This window comes from Cherax quadricarinatus, chromosome 24 (genome assembly GCF_038502225.1).
Source record: "Cherax quadricarinatus isolate ZL_2023a chromosome 24, ASM3850222v1, whole genome shotgun sequence".
Lineage (NCBI taxonomy): Eukaryota > Metazoa > Arthropoda > Malacostraca > Decapoda > Parastacidae > Cherax > Cherax quadricarinatus.
In genome coordinates, this window is record NC_091315.1 from 15,095,324 (window position 1) to 15,115,029 (window position 19,706).

General features: G+C 52.8%; 1 protein-coding gene across 1 annotated transcript in view; it reads left to right on the forward strand.

Moving 5' to 3' along the window:
- LOC138853160 (astacin-like) overlaps positions 1-19,706 on the forward strand; it is a 288,848-nt gene that overhangs the window by 211,693 nt on the left and 57,449 nt on the right. The window contains exons 4-6 of the mRNA XM_070088208.1: positions 6,117-6,223; positions 13,840-13,936; positions 14,460-14,589. Coding sequence (XP_069944309.1) covers positions 6,117-6,223; positions 13,840-13,936; positions 14,460-14,589 — 334 coding nt within the window. The remainder of the gene's footprint in view (positions 1-6,116; positions 6,224-13,839; positions 13,937-14,459; positions 14,590-19,706) is intronic.

The following is a 19,706-nucleotide window of genomic DNA, read 5'->3' on the forward strand; positions in this document are numbered from 1 at the left end:
GACCAGAGCCCCGGTGGGTGGTCGTGCGTCAGCAGGGGTGACCGGAGCCCAGGTGGGTGGTGGTGCGTCACCAGGGGTGACCGGAGCCCCGGTGGGTGGTGGTGCGTCACCAGGGGTGACCGGAGCCCCGGTGGGTGGTGGTGCGTCAGCAGGGGTGACCGGAGCCCCGGTGGGTGGTGGTGCGTCAGCAGGGGTGACCAGAGCCCCGGTGGGTGGTGGTGCGTCACCACGGGTGACCGGAGCCCCGGTGGGTGGTGGTGCGTCACCAGGAGTGACCGGAGCCCCGGTGGGTGGTGATGCGTCAGCAGGAGTGACCGGAGCCCCGGTGGGTGGTGGTGCGTCAGCAGGGGTGACCGGAGCCCCGGTGGGTGGTGGTGCGTCAGCAGGGGTGACCGGAGCCCCGGTGGGTGGTGGTGCGTCAGCAGGGGAGACCGGAGCCCCGGTGGGTGGTGGTGCGTCAGCAGGAGTGACCGGAGCCCTGGTGGGTGGTGGTGCTTCAGCAGGGGTGACCGGAGCCCCGGTGGGTGGTGGTGCGTCAGCAGGAGTGACCGGAGCCCTGGTGGGTGGTGGTGCGTCAGCAGGGGTGACCGGAGCCCCGGTGGGTGGTGGTGCGTCAGCAGGGGTGACCGGAGCCCCGGTGGGTGGTGGTGCGTCAGCAGGAGTGACCGGAGCCCTGGTGGGTGGTGGTGCGTCAGCAGGGGTGACCGGAGCCCCGGTGGGTGGTGGTGCGTCAGCAGGAGTGACCGGAGCCCTGGTGGGTGGTGGTGCGTCAGCAGGGGTGACCGGAGCTCCGGTGGGTGGTGGTGCGTCAGCAGGAGTGACCGGAGCCCTGGTGGGTGGTGGTGCGTCAGCAAGGGTGACCGGAGCCCCGGTGGGTGGTGGTGCGTCAGCAGGGGTGACCGGAGCCCTGGTGGGTGGTGGTGCGTCAGCAGGGGTGACCGGAGCCCTGGTGGGTGATGGTGCGTCAGCAGGAGTGACCGGAGCCTTGGTGGGTGGTGGTGCGTCAGCAGGGGTGACCGGAGCCCCGGTTGGTGGTGGTGCGTCAGCAGGGGTGACCGGAGCCCCGGTGGGTGGTGGTGCGTCAGCAGGGGTGACCGGAGCCTCGGTGGGTGGTGGTGCGTCAGCAGGAGTGACCGGAGCCCTGGTGGGTGGTGGTGCGTCAGCAGGGGTGACCGGAGCCCCGGTGGGTGGTGGTGCGTCAGCAGGGGTGACCGGAGCCCCGGTGGGTGGTGGTGCGTCAGCAGGGGTGATCAGAGCCCCGGTGGGTGGTGGTGCGTCAGCAGGGGTGACCGGAGCCTCGGTGGGTGGTGGTGCGTCAGCAGGAGTGACCGGAGCCCTGGTGGGTGGTGGTGCGTCAGCAGGGGTGACCGGAGCCCCGGTGGGTGGTGGTGCGTCAGCAGGGGTGACCGAAGCCCCGGTGGGTGGTGGTGCGTTAGCAGGGGTGACCAGTGCCCCGGTGGGTGGTGGTGCGTCAGCAGGGGTGACCGGAGCCCCGGTGGGTGGTGGTGCGTCAGCAGGGGTGACTGGAGCCCCGGTGGGTGGTGGTGCGTCAGCAGGGGTGACCGAAGCCCCTGTGGGTGGTGGTGCGTCAGCAGGGGTGACCGGAGCCCTGGTAGGTGGTGGTGCGTCAGCAGGGGTGACCGGAGCCCCGGTGGGTGGTGGTGCGTCAGCAGGGGTGACCGGAGCCCCGGTGGGTGGTGGTGCGTCAGCAGGGGAGACCGGAGCCCCGGTGGGTGGTGGTGCGTCAGCAGGAGTGACCGGAGCCCTGGTGGGTGGTGGTGCTTCAGCAGGGGTGACCGGAGCCCCGGTGGGTGGTGGTGCGTCAGCAGGAGTGACCGGAGCCCTGGTGGGTGGTGGTGCTTCAGCAGGGGTGACCGGAGCCCCGGTGGGTGGTGGTGCGTCAGCAGGGGTGACCGGAGACCCGGTGGGTGGTGGTGCGTCAGCAGGAGTGACCGGAGCCCTGGTGGGTGGTGGTGCGTCAGCAGGGGTGACCGTAGCCCCGGTGGGTGGTGGTGCGTCAGCAGGAGTGACCGGAGCCCTGGTGGGTGGTGGTGCGTCAGCAGGGGTGACAGGAGCTCCGGTGGGTGGTGGTGCGTCAGCAGGAGTGACCGGAGCCCTGGTAGGTGGTGGTGCGTCGGCAGGGGTAACCGGAGCCCCGGTGGGTGGTGGTGCGTCAGCAGGGGTGACCGGAGCCCTGGTGTGTGGTGGTGCGTCAGCAGGAGTGACCGGAGCCCTGGTGGGTGGTGGTGCGTCAGCAGGAGTGACCGGAGCCTTGGTGGGTGGTGGTGCGTCAGCAGGGGTGACCGGAGCCCCGGTGGGTGGTGGTGCGTCAGCAGGGGTGACCGGAGCCCCGGTGGGTGGTGGTGCGTCAGCAGGGGTGACCGGAGCCTCGGTGGGTGGTGGTGCGTCAGCAGGAGTGACCTGAGCCCTGGTGGGTGGTGGTGCGTCAGCAGGGGTGACCGGAGCCCCGGTGGGTGGTGGTGCGTCAGCAGGGGTGACCGGAGCCCCGGTGGGTGGTGGTGCGTCAGCAGGGGTGACCGGAGCCCCGGTGGGTGGTGGTGCGTCAGCAGGGGTGATCAGAGCCCCGGTGGGTGGTGGTGCGTCAGCAGGGGTGACCGGAGCCCTGGTGGGTGGTGGTGCGTCAGCAGGGGTGACCGGAGCCCTGGTGGGTTGTGGTGCGTCAGCAGGGGTGACCGGAGCCCCGGTGGGTGGTGGTGCGTCACCAGGGGTGACCGGAGCCCCGGTGGGTGGTGGTGCGTCAGCAGGGGTGACCAGAGCCCCGGTGGGTGGTGGTGCGTCAGCAGGGGTGACCGGAGCCCCGGTGGGTGGTGGTGCGTCACCAGGGGTGACCGGAGCCCCGGTGGGTGGTGGTGCGTCACCAGGGGTGACCGGAGCCCCGGTGGGTGGTGGTGCGTCACCAGGGGTGACCGGAGCCCCGGTGGGTGGTGGTGCGTCACCAGGGGTGACCGGAGCCCCGGTGGGTGGTGGTGCGTCAGCAGGGGTGACCGGAGCCCCGGTGGGTGGTGGTGCGTCAGCAGGGGTGACCGAAGCCCTGGTGGGTGGTGGTGCGTTAGCAGGGGTAACCAGTGCCCCGGTGGGTGGTGGTGCGTCAGCAGGGGTGACCGGAGCCCCGGTGGGTGGTGGTGCGTCAGCAGGGGTGACCGGAGCCCCTGTGGGTGGTGGTGCGTCAGCAGGGGTGACCGGAGCCCCTGTGGGTGGTGGTGCGTCAGCAGGGGTGACCGGAGCCCCGGTAGGTTGTGGTGCGTCAGCAGGGGTGACCGGAGCCCCGGTGGGTGGTGGTGCGTCAGCAGGGGTGACCGGAGCCCCGGTGGGTGGTGGTGCGTCAGCAGGGGAGACCGGAGCCCCGGTGGGTGGTGGTGCGTCAGCAGGAGTGACCGGAGCCCCGGTGGGTGGTGGTGCTTCAGCAGGGGTGACCGGAGCCCCGGTGGGTGGTGGTGCGTCAGCAGGAGTGACCGGAGCCCTGGTAGGTGGTGGTGCGCCGGCAGGGGTAACCGGAGCCCCGGTGGGTGGTGGTGCGTCAGCAGGGGTGACCGGAGCCCTGGTGGGTGGTGGTGCGTCAGCAGGAGTGACCGGAGCCCTAGTGGGTGGTGGTGCGTCAGCAGGAGTGACCGGAGCCCTGGTGGGTGGTGGTGCGTCAGCAGGGGTGACAGGAGCCCCGGTGGGTGGTGGTGCGTCAGCAGGGGTGACCGGAGCCCTGGTGGGTGGTGGTGCGTCAGCAGGGGTGACCGGGGCCCTGGTGGGTGATGGTGCGTCAGCAGGAGTGACCGGAGCCCTGGTGGGTGGTGGTGCGTCAGCAGGGGTGACCGGAGCCCCGGTGGGTGGTGGTGCGTCAGCAGGGGTGACCGGAGCCCCGGTGGGTGGTGGTGCGTCAGCAGTGGTGACCGGAGCCTCGGTGGGTGGTGGTGCGTCAGCAGGAGTGACCGGAGCCCTGGTGGGTGGTGGTGCGTCAGCAGGGGTGACCGGAGCCCCGGTGGGTGGTGGTGCGTCAGCAGGGGTGACCGGAGCCCCGGTGGGTGGTGGTGCGTCAGCAGGGGTGATCAGAGCCCCGGTGGGTGGTGGTGCGTCAGCAGCGGTGACCGGAGCCCTGGTGGGTGGTGGTGCGTCAGCAGGGGTGACCGGAGGCCTGGTGGGTGGTGGTGCGTCAGCAGGGGTGACCGGAGCCCCGGTGGGTGGTGGTGCGTCAGCAGGGGTGACCGGAGCCCCGGTGGGTGGTGGTGCGTCAGCAGGGGTGACCAGAGCCCCGGTGGGTGGTCGTGCGTCAGCAGGGGTGACCGGAGCCCCGGTGGGTGGTGGTGCGTCACCAGGGGTGACCGGAGCCCCGGTGGGTGGTGGTGCGTCACCAGGGGTGACCGGAGCCCCGGTGGGTGGTGGTGCGTCAGCAGGGGTGACCGGAGCCCCGGTGGGTGGTGGTGCGTCAGCAGGGGTGACCGGAGCCCCGGTGGGTGGTGGTGCGTCACCAGGGGTGACCGGAGCCCCGGTGGGTGGTGGTGCGTCACCAGGGGTGACCGGAGCCCCGGTGGGTGGTGACGCGTCAGCAGGGGTGACCGGAGCCCCGGTGGGTGGTGGTGCGTCACCAGGGGTGACCGGAGCCCCGGTGGGTGGTGGTGCGTCACCAGGGGTGACCGGAGCCCTGGTGGGTGGTGGTGCGTCACCAGGAGTGACCGGAGCCCCGGTGGGTGGTGGTGCGTCACCAGGGGTGACCGGAGCCCCGGTGGGTGGTGGTGCGTCACCAGGAGTGACCGGAGCCCCGGTGGGTGGTGGTGCGTCACCAGGGGTGACTGGAGCCCCGGTGGGTGGTGGTGCGTCACCAGGGGTGACCGGAGCCCCGGTGGGTGGTGGTGCGTCACCAGGGGTGACCGGAGCCCCGGTGGGTGGTGGTGCGTCACCAGGGGTGACCGGAGCCCCGGTGGGTGGTGGTGCGTCAGCAGGGGTGACCGGAGCCCTGGTGGGTGGTGGTGCGTCAGCAGGGGTGACCGGAGCCCCGGTGGGTGGTGGTGCGTCACCAGGGGTGACCGGAGCCCCGGTGGGTGGTGGTGCGTCACCAGGGGTGACCGGAGCCCCGGTGGGTGGTGGTGCGTCAGCAGGGGTGACCGGAGCCCTGGTGGGTGGTGGTGCGTCAGCAGGGGTGACCGGAGCCCCGGTGGGTGGTGGTGCGTCACCAGGGGTGACCGGAGCCACGGTGGGTGGTGGTGCGTCAGCAGGGGTGACCGGAGCCCCGGTGGGTGGTGGTGCGTCTGTTCTTTGGTAAAGGAATATTTAATTAATTCTACTTAAATATTACTTTTGAACAATTATGGTAATCTATATTGTACGAGTCGAAGACAATAAATTATGAACCAAGCTTATGAGGGAAGTGAGTAAGCTTGTGGTGGCTTACAAAGCTTCTGCAGCTTCATGCTTCAAATTATTCCTCATAATTACAGTGGATAAACACAAGTCTCGCTCGACTATTGACTTATTTTCTACTAGTACTAAATAATTCACATTTTTTGTTAACTTCTGTCAAATGGAGAATATATATTTTATATGCACATTTTTGTCTTATTACTTGAGAACTTTGGTTATACAAATCTACAATAACACGCGGTGTTAATTCAGTCATTTCTTCTATCTAAATTTCGCGAGACAGGGCGCGAGGGTCGGAATAAATTTGGTCTGGGGTTGACAATGTTAATAGCTAGACAACCTCACTCTAGAAGCTGGAGATGACAACAGAGATAATATCACCAGTAATAAGGTAAAAAAGAGGGAATATTTAGCTGACTCACAATGTGAGAATGACACAGCGTGGAAAGCTAAACCTGAGGAATAGTTAAAATAAACACGAGAAAGATTGAGTTATTCATTTCTGCATAAATAACTCATTACGACTGTGAATAACCAGATAGTTATTGACGTGACGCTTCACCTGCACCAGAGGTTTCTTCAGTCGATTACAGGAAAGACTGGAGACTTAGAAGTAGTTACCTATGTGATCAGTTCGTCGTTCTTGGTATGTGTTGGAGGTGGTCAGTCCCTCTTCATCTTGTTCCTATTGAATAACATCAATAAAAAGAGAGCAAGATAGCTGAACTTTCATTCTGCTGTCACAACAGTGATGGACGACCCGCCGGAGGCCCAGAGGTTGCTGCTGGAGGAGCACCAAGACCCTGAAGTCATTGCTGGCTTCTTCCAGGGAGACATGGCCGGCCTCACACTTGAGGTAAACACATGCTGGGTTGTGCACTTGTTATACCTATAAAGAAATATTAAACTGCATAGCTCATTGGTGGCTGTACTGGTATAAATGGTGGTAGTACTGGTATAAATGGTGGTAGTACTGGTATAAATGATGGTAGTACTGGTATAAATGGTGGTAGTATTGGTATAAATGGTGGTAGTATTGGTATAAATGGTGGTAGTACTGGTATAAATGGTGGTAGTATTGGTATAAATGGTGGTAGTATTGGTATAAATGGTGGTAGTATTGGTATAAATGATGGTAGTACTGGTATAAATGATGGTAGTACTGGTATAAATGGTGGTAGTACTGGTATGAATAGTGGTAGTACTGGTATAAATGATGGTAGTACTGGTATAAATGATGGTAGTGCTGGTATAAATGATGGTAGTACTGGTATAAATGATGGTAGTACTGGTATAAATGGTGGTAGTACTGGTATGAATAGTGGTAGTACTGGTATAAATGATGGTAGTACTGGTATAAATGATGGTAGTACTGGTATAAATGATGGTAGTACTGGTATAAATGGTGGTAGTATTGGTATAAATGGTGGTAGTACTGGTATAAATGGTGGTAGTACTGGTATAAATGGTGGTAGTACTGGTATAAATGGTGGTAGTACTGGTATAAATGGTGGTAGTACTGGTATAAATGGTGGTAGTACTGGTATAAATGATGGTAGTACTGGTATAAATGGTGGTAGTACTGGTATAAATGGTGGTAGTACTTGTATAAATGGTGGTAGTACTGGTATAAATGATGGTAGTACTGGTATAAATGATGGTAGTACTGGTATAAATGGTGGTAGTACTGGTATAAATGGTGGTAGTACTGGTATAAATGATGGTAGTACTGGTATAAATGATGGTAGTACTGGTATAAATGGTGGTAGTACTGGTATAAATGGTGGTAGTACTTGTATAAATGGTGGTAGTACTGGTATAAATGATGGTAGTACTGGTATAAATGATGGTAGTACTGGTATAAATGGTGGTAGTACTGGTATGAATAGTGGTAGTACTGGTATAAATGATGGTAGTACTGGTATAAATGATGGTAGTGCTGGTATAAATGATGGTAGTACTGGTATAAATGATGGTAGTACTGGTATAAATGGTGGTAGTACTGGTATGAATAGTGGTAGTACTGGTATAAATGGTGGTAGTACTGGTATAAATGATGGTAGTACTGGTATAAATGATGGTAGTACTGGTATAAATGGTGGTAGTACTGGTATAAATGGTGGTAGTACTGGTATAAATGGTGGTAGTACTGGTATAAATGGTGGTAGTACTGGTATAAATGGTGGTAGTACTGGTATAAATGGTGGTAGTACTGGTATAAATGGTGGTAGTACTGGTATAAATGGTGGTAGTACTGGTATAAATGATGGTAGTACTGGTATAAATGGTGGTAGTACTGGTATAAATGGTGGTAGTACTTGTATAAATGGTGGTAGTACTGGTATAAATGATGGTAGTACTGGTATAAATGATGGTAGTACTGGTATAAATGGTGGTAGTACTGGTATAAATGGTGGTAGTACTGGTATAAATGATGGTAGTACTGGTATAAATGATGGTAGTACTGGTATAAATGGTGGTAGTACTGGTATAAATGGTGGTAGTACTTGTATAAATGGTGGTAGTACTGGTATAAATGATGGTAGTACTGGTATAAATGATGGTAGTACTGGTATAAATGGTGGTAGTACTGGTATAAATGGTGGTAGTACTGGTATAAATGATGGTAGTACTGGTATAAATGATGGTAGTACTGGTATAAATGATGGTAGTACTGGTATAAATGGTGGTAGTACTGGTATGAATAGTGGTAGTACTGGTATAAATGATGGTAGTACTGGTATAAATGGTGGGAGTACTGGTATAAATGGTGGTAGTACTGGTATAAATGGTGGTAGTACTGGTATAAATGATGGTAGTACTGGTATAAATGATGGCAGTACTGGTATAAATGGTGGTAGTACTGGTATGAATAGTGGTAGTACTGGTATAAATGATGGTAGTACTGGTATAAATGAAGGTAGTGCTGGTATAAATGATGGTAGTACTGGTATAAATGGTGGTAGTACTGGTATGAATAGTGGTAGTACTGGTATAAATGATGGTAGTACTGGTATAAATGATGGTAGTACTGGTATGAATAGTGGTAGTGCTGGTATAAATGATGCTAGTACTGGTATAAATGATGGTAGTACTGGTATAAATGGTGGTAGTACTGGTATAAATGATGGTAGTACTGGTATAAATGATGATAGTACTGGTATAAATGGTGGTAATACTGGTATAAATGGTGGTAGTACTGGTATGAATGGTGGTAGAACTGATATAAATGGCAGTAGGGCTGTTATAAATGGTGGTAGTACTGGTAAGAATGGTTGTAGTACTGGTAAGAATGGTGGTAGTACTGGTAAGAGTGGTGGTAGTACTGATAAGAATGGTGGTAGTACTGGTAAGAATGGTGGTAGTACTGGTAAGAATGGTGGTAGTACTGGTAAGAATGGTGGTAGTACTGATAAGAATGGTGGTAGTACTGGTAAGAATGGTGGTAGTACTGATAAGAATGGTGGTAGTACTGATAAGAATGGTGGTAGTACTGGTAAGAATGGTTGTAGTACTGGTAAGAATGGTGGTAGTACTGGTAAGAATGGTGGTAGTACTGATAAGAATGGTGGTAGTACTGGTAAGAATGGTGGTAGTACTGGTAAGAATGGTGGTAGTACTGGTAAGAATGGTGGTAGTACTGATAAGAATGGTGGTAGTACTGATAAGAATGGTGGTAGTACTGGTAAGAATGGTGGTAGTACTGGTAAGAATGGTGGTAGTACTGGTATAAATGATGGTAGTACTGGTATAAATGATGGTAGTACTGGTATAAATGGTGGTAGTACTGGTATAAATGGTGGTAGTACTGGTATAAATGATGGTAGTACTGGTATAAATGATGGTAGTACTGGTATAAATGGTGGTAGTACTGGTATAAATGGTGGTAGTACTTGTATAAATGGTGGTAGTACTGGTATAAATGATGGTAGTACTGGTATAAATGATGGTAGTACTGGTATAAATGGTGGTAGTACTGGTATAAATGGTGGTAGTACTGGTATAAATGATGGTAGTACTGGTATAAATGATGGTAGTACTGGTATAAATGATGGTAGTACTGGTATAAATGGTGGTAGTACTGGTATGAATAGTGGTAGTACTGGTATAAATGATGGTAGTACTGGTATAAATGGTGGGAGTACTGGTATAAATGGTGGTAGTACTGGTATAAATGGTGGTAGTACTGGTATAAATGATGGTAGTACTGGTATAAATGATGGCAGTACTGGTATAAATGGTGGTAGTACTGGTATGAATAGTGGTAGTACTGGTATAAATGATGGTAGTACTGGTATAAATGAAGGTAGTGCTGGTATAAATGATGGTAGTACTGGTATAAATGGTGGTAGTACTGGTATGAATAGTGGTAGTACTGGTATAAATGATGGTAGTACTGGTATAAATGATGGTAGTACTGGTATGAATAGTGGTAGTGCTGGTATAAATGATGGTAGTACTGGTATAAATGATGGTAGTACTGGTATAAATGATGGTAGTACTGGTATAAATGATGGTAGTACTGGTATAAATGGTGGTAGTGTATAAATGGTGGTAATACTGGTATAAATGGTGGTAGTACTGGTATGAATTGTGGTAGAACTGATATAAATGGCAGTAGGGCTGTTATAAATGGTGGTAGTACTGGAAAGAATGGTTGTAGTACTGGTAAGAATGGTGGTAGTACTGGTAAGAATGGTGGTAGTACTGATAAGAATGGTGGTAGTACTGGTAAGAATGGTGGTAGTACTGGTAAGAATGGTGGTAGTACTGGTAAGAATGGTGGTAGTACTGATAAGAATGGTGGTAGTACTGGTAAGAATGGTGGTAGTACTGATAAGAATGGTGGTAGTACTGATAAGAATGGTGGTAGTACTGGTAAGAATGGTTGTAGTACTGGTAAGAATGGTGGTAGTACTGGTAAGAATGGTGGTAGTACTGATAAGAATGGTGGTAGTACTGGTAAGAATGGTGGTAGTACTGGTAAGAATGGTGGTAGTACTGGTAAGAATGGTGGTAGTACTGATAAGAATGGTGGTAGTACTGATAAGAATGGTGGTAGTACTGGTAAGAATGGTGGTAGTACTGGTAAGAATGGTGGTAGTACTGGTAAGAATGGTGGTAGTACTGATAAGAATGGTGGTAGTACTGGTAAGAATGGTGGTAGTACTGATAAGAATGGTGGTAGTACTGGTAAGAATGGTTGTAGTAATGGTAAGAATGGTGGTAGTTCTGGTAAGAATGGTGGTAGTACAGGTAAGAATGGTGGTAGTACTGGTAAGAATGGTGGTAGTACTGATAAGAATGGTGGTAGTACTGGTAAGAATGGTGGTAGTACTGGTAAGAATGGTGGTAGTACTGGTAAGAATGGTGGTAGTACTGGTAAGAATGGTGGTAGTACTGGTAAGAATGGTGGTAGTACTGGTAAGAATGGTGGTAGTACTGGTAAGAATGGTGGTAGTACTGGTAAGAATGGTGGTAGTACTGGTAGAGTACTGGTAACAACATGGTGTCAACTTTTCTAGGAAATTATAAACATTAGTAACGTATCCACTTCTCCATGCACAGCCTATTATTATTATTATTATTATTATTATTATTATTATTATTATTATTATTATTATTAACAGTAGTAGTATAATTATTTTTATTTTTCAGTTTTCCTGGCTAGTGTCGTATGTTCCAACTTAGACATAAATAAACATTATTCAATTACATAAAACTTCCATGGGGTAGTGGAACAGAATTGTTCCTCCGTAAGTCATGAGTGTCATAAGTCATGAGTGTCATAAGTCATGAGTGTCGTAAGTCATGAGTGTCGTAAGTCATGAGTGTCGTAAGTCATGAGTGTCGTAAGTCATGAGTGTCGTAAGTCATGAGTGTCGTAAGTCATGAGTGTCGTAAGTCATGAGTGTCGTAAGTCATGAGTGTCGTAAGTCACGAGTGTCGTAAGTCATGAGTGTCGTAAGTCATGAGTGTCGTAAGTCATGAATGTCGTAAGTCATGAGTGTCGTAAGTCATGAGTGTCGTAAGTCATGAATGTCGTAAGTCATGAGTGTCGTAAGTCATGAGTGTCGTAAGTCATGAATGTCGTAAGTCATGAGTGTCGTAAGTCATGAGTGTCGTAAGTCATGAGTATCGTAAGTCATGAGTGTCGTAAGTCATGAGTGTCGTAAGTCATGAGTATCGTAAGTCATGAGTGTCGTAAGTCATGAGTGTCGTAAGTCATGAGTGTAGTAAGTCATGAGTGTCGTAAGTCATGAGTGTCTTAAGTCATGAATGTCGTAAGTTATGAGTGTCGTAAGTCATGAGTGTAGTAAGTCATGAGTGTCGTAAGTCATGAGTGTCGTAAGTCATGAGTGTCATAAGTCATGAGTGTCGTAAGCCATGAGTGTAATAAGTCATGAGTGTCGTAAGTCATGAGTGTCGTAAGTCATAAGTGTCGTAAGTCATGAGTGTCGTAAGCCATGAGTGTCGTAAGTCATGAGTGTAATAAGTCATGATTTCGCAAGTCATGAGTGTCGTAAGCCATGAGTGTCGTAAGTCATGAGTGTCGTAAGTCATGAGTGTCGTAAGAGGCGACTAACACGCCGGGGCAGCGAGGGGATAGTAACCTTCTCCTGTATACATCACTAAATTTAAAAAAGAAACACTTTCGTTTTTTTGGGTGGTGGGGGAGGGAGGGGTCACTCTGCCTCGGTGGGGGGGAGGGAGGGGTCACACTGTCTCGGTGGGGGGAGGGAGGGGTCACACTGTCTCGGTGAGGGGGAGGAGGGAGGGGTCACACTGTCTCGGTGGGGGGGAGGGAGGGGTCACACTGTCTCGGTGGGGGGGAGGGAGGGGTCACTCTGCCTCGGTGGGGGGGAGGGAGGGGTCACACTGTCTCGGTGGGGGGAGGGAGGGGTCACACTGTCTCGGTGGGGGGGAGGGAGGGGTCACTCTGCCTCGGTGGGGGGGAGGGAGGGGTCACACTGTCTCGGTGGGGAGGGAGGGGGTCACACTGTCTCGGTGGGGGGGAGGGAGGGGTCACACTGTCTCGGTGGGGGGGAGGGAGGTTTCACACTGTCTCGGTGGGGGGGAGGGAGGGGTCACACTGTCTCGGTGGGGGGGAGGGAGGGGTCACTCTGCCTCGGTGGGGGGGAGGGAGGGGTCACACTGTCTCGGTGGGGGGGGAGGGAGGGGTCACACTGTCTCGGTGGGGGGAAGGGAGGGGTCACTCTGCCTCGGTGGGGGGGAGGGAGGGGTCACACTGTCTCGGTGGGGGGGAGGGAGGGGTCACTCTGCCTCGGTGGGGGGAGGGAGGGGTCACACTGTCTCGGTGGGGGGGAGGGAGGGGTCACACTGTCTCGGTGGGGGGGAGGGAGGGGTCACTCTGCCTCGGTGGGGGGGAGGGAGGGGTCACACTGTCTCGGTGGGGGGAGGGAGGGGTCACTCTGCCTCGGTGGGGGGAGGGAGGGGTCACACTGTCTCGGTGGGGGGAGGGAGGGGTCACTCTGCCTCGGTGGGGGGGGAGGGAGGGGTCACACTGTCTCGGTGGGGGGGAGGGGTCACACTGTCTCGGTGGGGGGGAGGGAGGGGTCACTCTGCCTCGGTGGGGGGGAGGGAGGGGTCACACTGTCTCGGTGGGGGGGAGGGAGGGGTCACACTGTCTCGGTGGGGGGGAGGGAGGGGTCACACTGTCTCGGTGGGGGGGAGGGAGGGGTCACACTGTCTCGGTGGGGGGGAGGGAGGGGTCACTCTGCCTCGGTGGGGGGGAGGGAGGGGTCACACTGTCTCGGTGGGGGGAGGGAGGGGTCACACTGTCTCGGTGAGGGGGAGGGAGGGGTCACACTGCCTCGGTGGGGGGAGGGAGGGGTCACACTGCCTCGGTTGTCACACTGCCTCGGTTGTCACACTGCCTCGGTTGTCACACTGCCTCGGTTGTCACACTGCCTCGGTTGTCACACTGCCTCGGTTGTCACACTGCCTCGGTTGTCACACTGCCTCGGTGGGATACGGTTCTTTGAAAAATAATTAAAAAAATATGTAAAAATTAGTTTTTATATATACTAGTCTTTAATTACCTATACATTTTTCAATTTTATTATTATTTTTATTTTTATTAACCTGTAGGTATGATTACAACTGTATAAATACTGTATGTAAGGTACACTCGTAGCGCATTGTATACATACCGAGAAGGCGGGTATATTAGTGTATATACACTGAGAAGGAGCATATGTCTCTGAATGTATATACACCAAGACGGGGTATATCCCTCAGTGTATATACACCGATAAAGGGGTTACATCTCTCAGTATATATAAACCGAGAGGGAGGTATATCTCTGAGTGTATATACACCGAGTTTACTAGCACTGAACAGGTTACAAGCAAACTTAATGACTCTGGCCTAGGTGATAGGCTTTAATCCGTGTATTAACCAAGTATCCTGCTGGTGTGGCCGTAACTAACACGTGTGTGTGGTACACAGTTGTTGGGCAGCTCACGTGTGGGACTCAACTGGAAGACTTTCCCAGAGCGCCGCTGGAACAACGCCACTGTACCTTACCTGGTCAGCGACCTCTACCGTGAGTAGGTGCTCCTCCTCTCTCCCTCTCGTTCTTACACTTATATTTTGAGTGAGAGTTACAGTCACTTCTCTTATAAAGTTCCTCTCCATAGTGTTAGTTCTTGTAAATGTCATTCAAAGGGTTTATTCAGAGTTTAATATCGCGTGGAAAGGCACCTCACAGGACGTGATATTGAATTCTGGATTTACTTTTTCGTCGCATTTACGGAAAATCACAATATATAATGTGGAGCAGATTTATTAAAATGGCTTAAATATTGTCCGGTATATATTGTGGTATAAATCAGTACATCTAGCTCTCTTGACTGTCATTAAAGTTCGTTTCCAGATTAAAACAGTTATGCAAATTCTTGTAGGTTGGGTATATTAAAGTTGAATGGGGTGTTTTCTGGGTAAAGGTGGAGGTGTGGATATCTCGACCTGATCAGGTGTCTTAAACAAAGTTAGTAACTCTCTGTCTGTCTGATCTATGTCACATACTTTGTATTTGTGCCTGGTAGTTAAGGTGAGGTGTATTACAGTGCCGAGTGAGAGAGAGATGATAGAGAGAGCAGTAGCTACACTCAACTTTATGACCTGCGTCAGGTTCGTGCCCTGGGACGGTTCTGCTCAAGACTACTTGACCTTCGTGCCAGTGAAGCAACCTGCAGGGTAGGTACTCCACACTCCACTACCTCCCTCTACACTACCTCCCTCTACACTACCACCCTCTACACTACCTCCCTCTACACTACCATCCACTACACTACCTCCCTCTACACTACCATCCACTACACTACCTCCCTCTACACTACCTCCCTCTACACTACCTCCCTCTACACTACCTCCCTCTACACTACCTCCCTCTACACTACCATCCACTACACTACCTCCCTCTACACTACCATCCACTACACTACCTCCCTCTACACTACCTCCCTCTACACTACCTCCCTCTACACTACCTCCCTCTACACTACCATCCACTACACTACCTCCCTCTACACTACCATCCACTACACTACCTCCCTCTACACTACCATCCACTACACTACCTCCCTCTACACTACCTCCCTCTACACTACCTCCCTCTACACTACCTCCCTCTACACTACCATCCACTACACTATAAAGGGCTTGTTTGGTAGCTGTAGAGCGGGTAGTTAAATGATATACTTCTTCGGAGGCTTCTTACTTTATTGTTAAGTAGTGGTGGGTTACACAGGCTTGTGTGTTTGTGCCCATGGCCCGGGCAGGGCCATGCCCACGAGAGAGAGATGAGAGTACTTGTGTGTTGAAGCCAGGCCGCTGTGTGAGTGAGAGCGAGGCAAGTCTGGGCATACTGAAGTGGCAAGGCCTATAGGTGGCAGCACTTGAGTGGCGCGAAATATGAACTAAGCTGGCAGACAGCATGGGCTGTCTGTGCAGACAGTACAGGCTGTCTACATACGCTCGGCCACCTACCGCGCGTCGTCCCGACGCGACAATACTGGTAGTAAAAGAAACTCGGTCTCTCTCTCGTAGGAACAGGGCACAGAACACAAAATAAAAACATATATATACACATGGACATGGAAAAAAAACTTCCTACAGGGAGGGAAGAAAAAACATGTGGGGTGTGCTAAACATCGTGGTCATAGGCAGTGAGCATCGAAGTGCATCACTGCACGCCTTCCTGCGTCTGGACAGATACTGCAACACGGGAGACATCGCTGCGGCTGAGCTGTGACGTAACAGGGTACGGTCTCCTCTGGAACGGTGAAGCAGACATCGTAGGAGTCGCTGCAGGTTTTCACTCAACCTGGGGCACGACATGCTGGTGCCCTCGAGTGAGGCGTCGACAAAACTCGGCAACTGGGCAGGACTTCTGGCAAGCGACTCAGGACACTCCTCGACTGGTACTGTCGCTGGGCTGTCACTGCCGGCGAGCGTGGAGCGAGTTGTGGAGCGAGTCGTGGCAGAGACGACTGGGCGAAACATCTGGGAGTCGTAACATCATACACCAGACTGCAGTGAGAGAGCTAGCAGTCAAAGTGACATCTTCTTTGTGCAGGCTGCTCACTGAAGCTTGTGACACGAGGCTGACACAGCGCCTGCCGACAGGCCTGGCTGCGGCTTGACGAGTATCATCTCTCGACAGGTGGAGTTATAGCAGAGGTTAGTCTAAGCGTCCCCAGACTTGTTTCTCTACATATAACTGCACTCTGAAGGTCTGGAGGTGAAGTGAAACAAATCTCGATGGGAATCGTAGCAGGTACGATTCTGCAGAACAACACGAGCGACGAGCATAAAAGCTTTCTGTACAAGGGGGCTCATACGCTCAGGGCTGAGAAATCAGCTGTCAAACACACTGGTCACGGGTGACTTAGTGGTACAACTCAAGGGTCTGACCACAGACCTCACTGGACACACGGAACTTTAAAAACACACCGCTGTACATACGGTACAACATGGCTTAACTAGCAAATGATGCTTTTCTGCGCATAAAACTGACTAAGACATACTAAAATGTGAGAACACTGACTGAGAGGAATTAATTAACACACGACATATATTTTCTCTCAATCTTCTCGACAATACTGAAATAATTACTAGAACACTCGATGTGACATCATGTGATGTCAGGCGTGATGTCGCAAGGTGACGTCAGCAGCAGTGACGTCAACAGACATCTCGAGGTGACGTCAGGCAGACATCGTGAGGTGACGTCAGCAGACATCGTGACGTCAGCAGACATCGTGTGACGTCAGCATCTCGAGGTGACGTCAGGCAGACATCGTGAGGTGACGTCAGCAGACATCGTGAGGTGACGTCAGCAGACATCTCGAGGTGCAGACATCGTGAGGTGACGTCAGCAGACATCTCGAGGTACGTCAGCAGACATCGTGAGGTGACGTCAGCAGACATCGTGACGTCATGAAGTCGGGCAGCATCGTGGGTGGCGTCGATGTGATGCGGGCAGCAGACCACAGCATGAGGCCTGGGACATCTGGTAACTCACGTGGCTTTGTAGGTCTACATGACATCGGCCACACCCAACGTGGTGTCGATCCACGTGGTGTCGTGATCTACGTGGGATGCTGATCCACGCAGCTTCGAGTGGCCTCGGGCACTCGGATACACAGCACTGGCAAAGAATTCACACGAAAAACAGCAGAAAACACAGCAGAGGGAGAGATGGCGTGGTGGTGTATGGTAGTGTGGTGGCGAGGAGCGTGGGTGAGTGTACGGCGAGGGAGGATCTGGCAACTTCCTCCTCTCAAACCCAAAACACGGCGAAACGCACACTGGACGCAGAAATCACCACAAAACTCACCTCTGGCTCGCTGAAACAGCTGTGCTAAGCTGAACAACAGCAACATACAAGTGACGCTGAACACGTGACTTGAGAAACAGCGTGGGGTCACTGGGACGCCACTTACAATTCTCGTAGAATTTCGATAAATTTCGGCTGGATCCTGCTTGTACCTGTGTCTGGATGCTCAAACGTGCAGACACGACATCAGGATAACTCGTTGAGAGACGGATGCTTCTTATGTAGGGTGATGAAGTGAAGGTGACTTCATACCTCTCCTTCCTCTCTCCAGGGTAAACACAACGCTGCGACCACCGCTGGTACCAATATAAAGGGCTTGTTTGGTAGCTGTAGAGCGGGTAGTTAAATGATATACTTCTTCGGAGGCTTCTTACTTTATTGTTAAGTAGTGGTGGGTTACACAGGCTTGTGTGTTTGTGCCCATGGCCCGGGCAGGGCCATGCCCACGAGAGAGAGATGAGAGTACTTGTGTGTTGAAGCCAGGCCGCTGTGTGAGTGAGAGCGAGGCAAGTCTGGGCATACTGAAGTGGCAAGGCCTATAGGTGGCAGCACTTGAGTGGCGCGAAATATGAACTAAGCTGGCAGACAGCATGGGCTGTCTGTGCAGACAGTACAGGCTGTCTACAACACTACCTCCCTCTACACTACCTCCCTCTACACTACCTCCCTCTACACTACCATCCACTACACTACCTCCCTCTACACTACCTCCCTCTACACTACCTCCCTCTACACTACCTCCCTCTACACTACCTCCCTCTACACTACCATCCACTACACTACCTCCCTCTACACTACCTCCCTCTACACTACCTCCCTCTACACTACCATCCACTACACTACCTCCCTCTACACTACCTCCCTCTACACTACCTCCCTCTACACTACCTCCCTCTACACTACCATCCACTACACTACCTCCCTCTACACTACCTCCCTCTACACTACCTCCCTCTACACTACCTCCCTCTACACTACCTCCCTCTACACTACCTCCCTCTACAATACCTCCCTCTACACTATCTCCCTCTACACTACCTCCCTCTACACTACCTCCCTCAACACTACCTCCCTTTACACTACCTCCATCTACACTACCTCTACACACTACCTCCCTCTACACTACCATCCACTACACTACCATCCACTACACTACCTCCCTCTACACTACCTCCCTCTACACTACCTACCTCTACACTACCTCCCTCTACACTACCTCCATCTACACTACCTCCCTCTACACTACCTCCCTCTACACTACCATCCACTACACTACCATACTACACTACCTCCCTCTACACTACCTCCCTCTACACTACCTCCCTCTACACTACCTCCCTCTAAACTACCATCCACTACACTACCTCCCTCTACACTACACTACCTCCCTCTACACTACACTACCATCCACTACACTACTACACTACCTCCCTCTACACTACTACACTACCTCCCTCTACACACACTACCTCCCTCTACACTACCATCCACTACACTACCTCCCTCTACACTACCTCCCTCTACACTACCTCCCTCTACACTACCTCCCTCTACACTACCATCCACTACACTACCTCCCTCTACACTACCTCCCTCTACACTACCTCCCTCTACACTACCTCCCTCTACACTACCTCCCTCTACACTACCTCCCTCTACACGACCTCCCTCTACACTACCATCCACTACACTACCTCCCTCTACACTACCTCCCTCTACACTACCTCCCTCTACACTACCTCCCTCTACACTACCTCCCTCTACACTACCTCCCTCTACACTACCTCCCTCTACACTACACTACCTCCCTCTACACTACCATCCACTACACTACCTCCCTCTACACTACCATCCACTACACTACCTCCCTCTACACTACCTCCCTCTACACTACCTCCCTCTACACTACCATCCACTACACTACCTCCCTCTACACTACCTCCCTCTACACTACCTCCCTCTACACTACCATCCACTACACTACATCCCTCTACACTACCATCCACTACACTACCTCCCTCTACACTACCATCCACTACACTACCTCCCTCTACACTACCTCCCTCTACACTACCTCCCTCTACACTACCATCCACTACACTACCTCCCTCTACGCTACCATCCACTACACTACCTCCCTCTACACTACCTCCCTCTACACTACCTCCCTCTACACTACCTCCCTCTACACTACCATCCACTACACTACCTCCCTCTACACTTCCATCCACTACACTACCATCCACTACACTACCTCCCTGTACACTACCTCCCTCTACACTACCTCCCTCTACACTACCTCCCTCTACACTACCATCCACTACACTACCTCCCTCTACACTTCCATCCACTACACTACCATCCACTACACTACAATCCACTACACTACCTCCCTCTACACTACCATCCACTACACTACCTCCCTCTACACTACCTCCCTCTACACTACCATCCACTACACTACCTCCCTCTA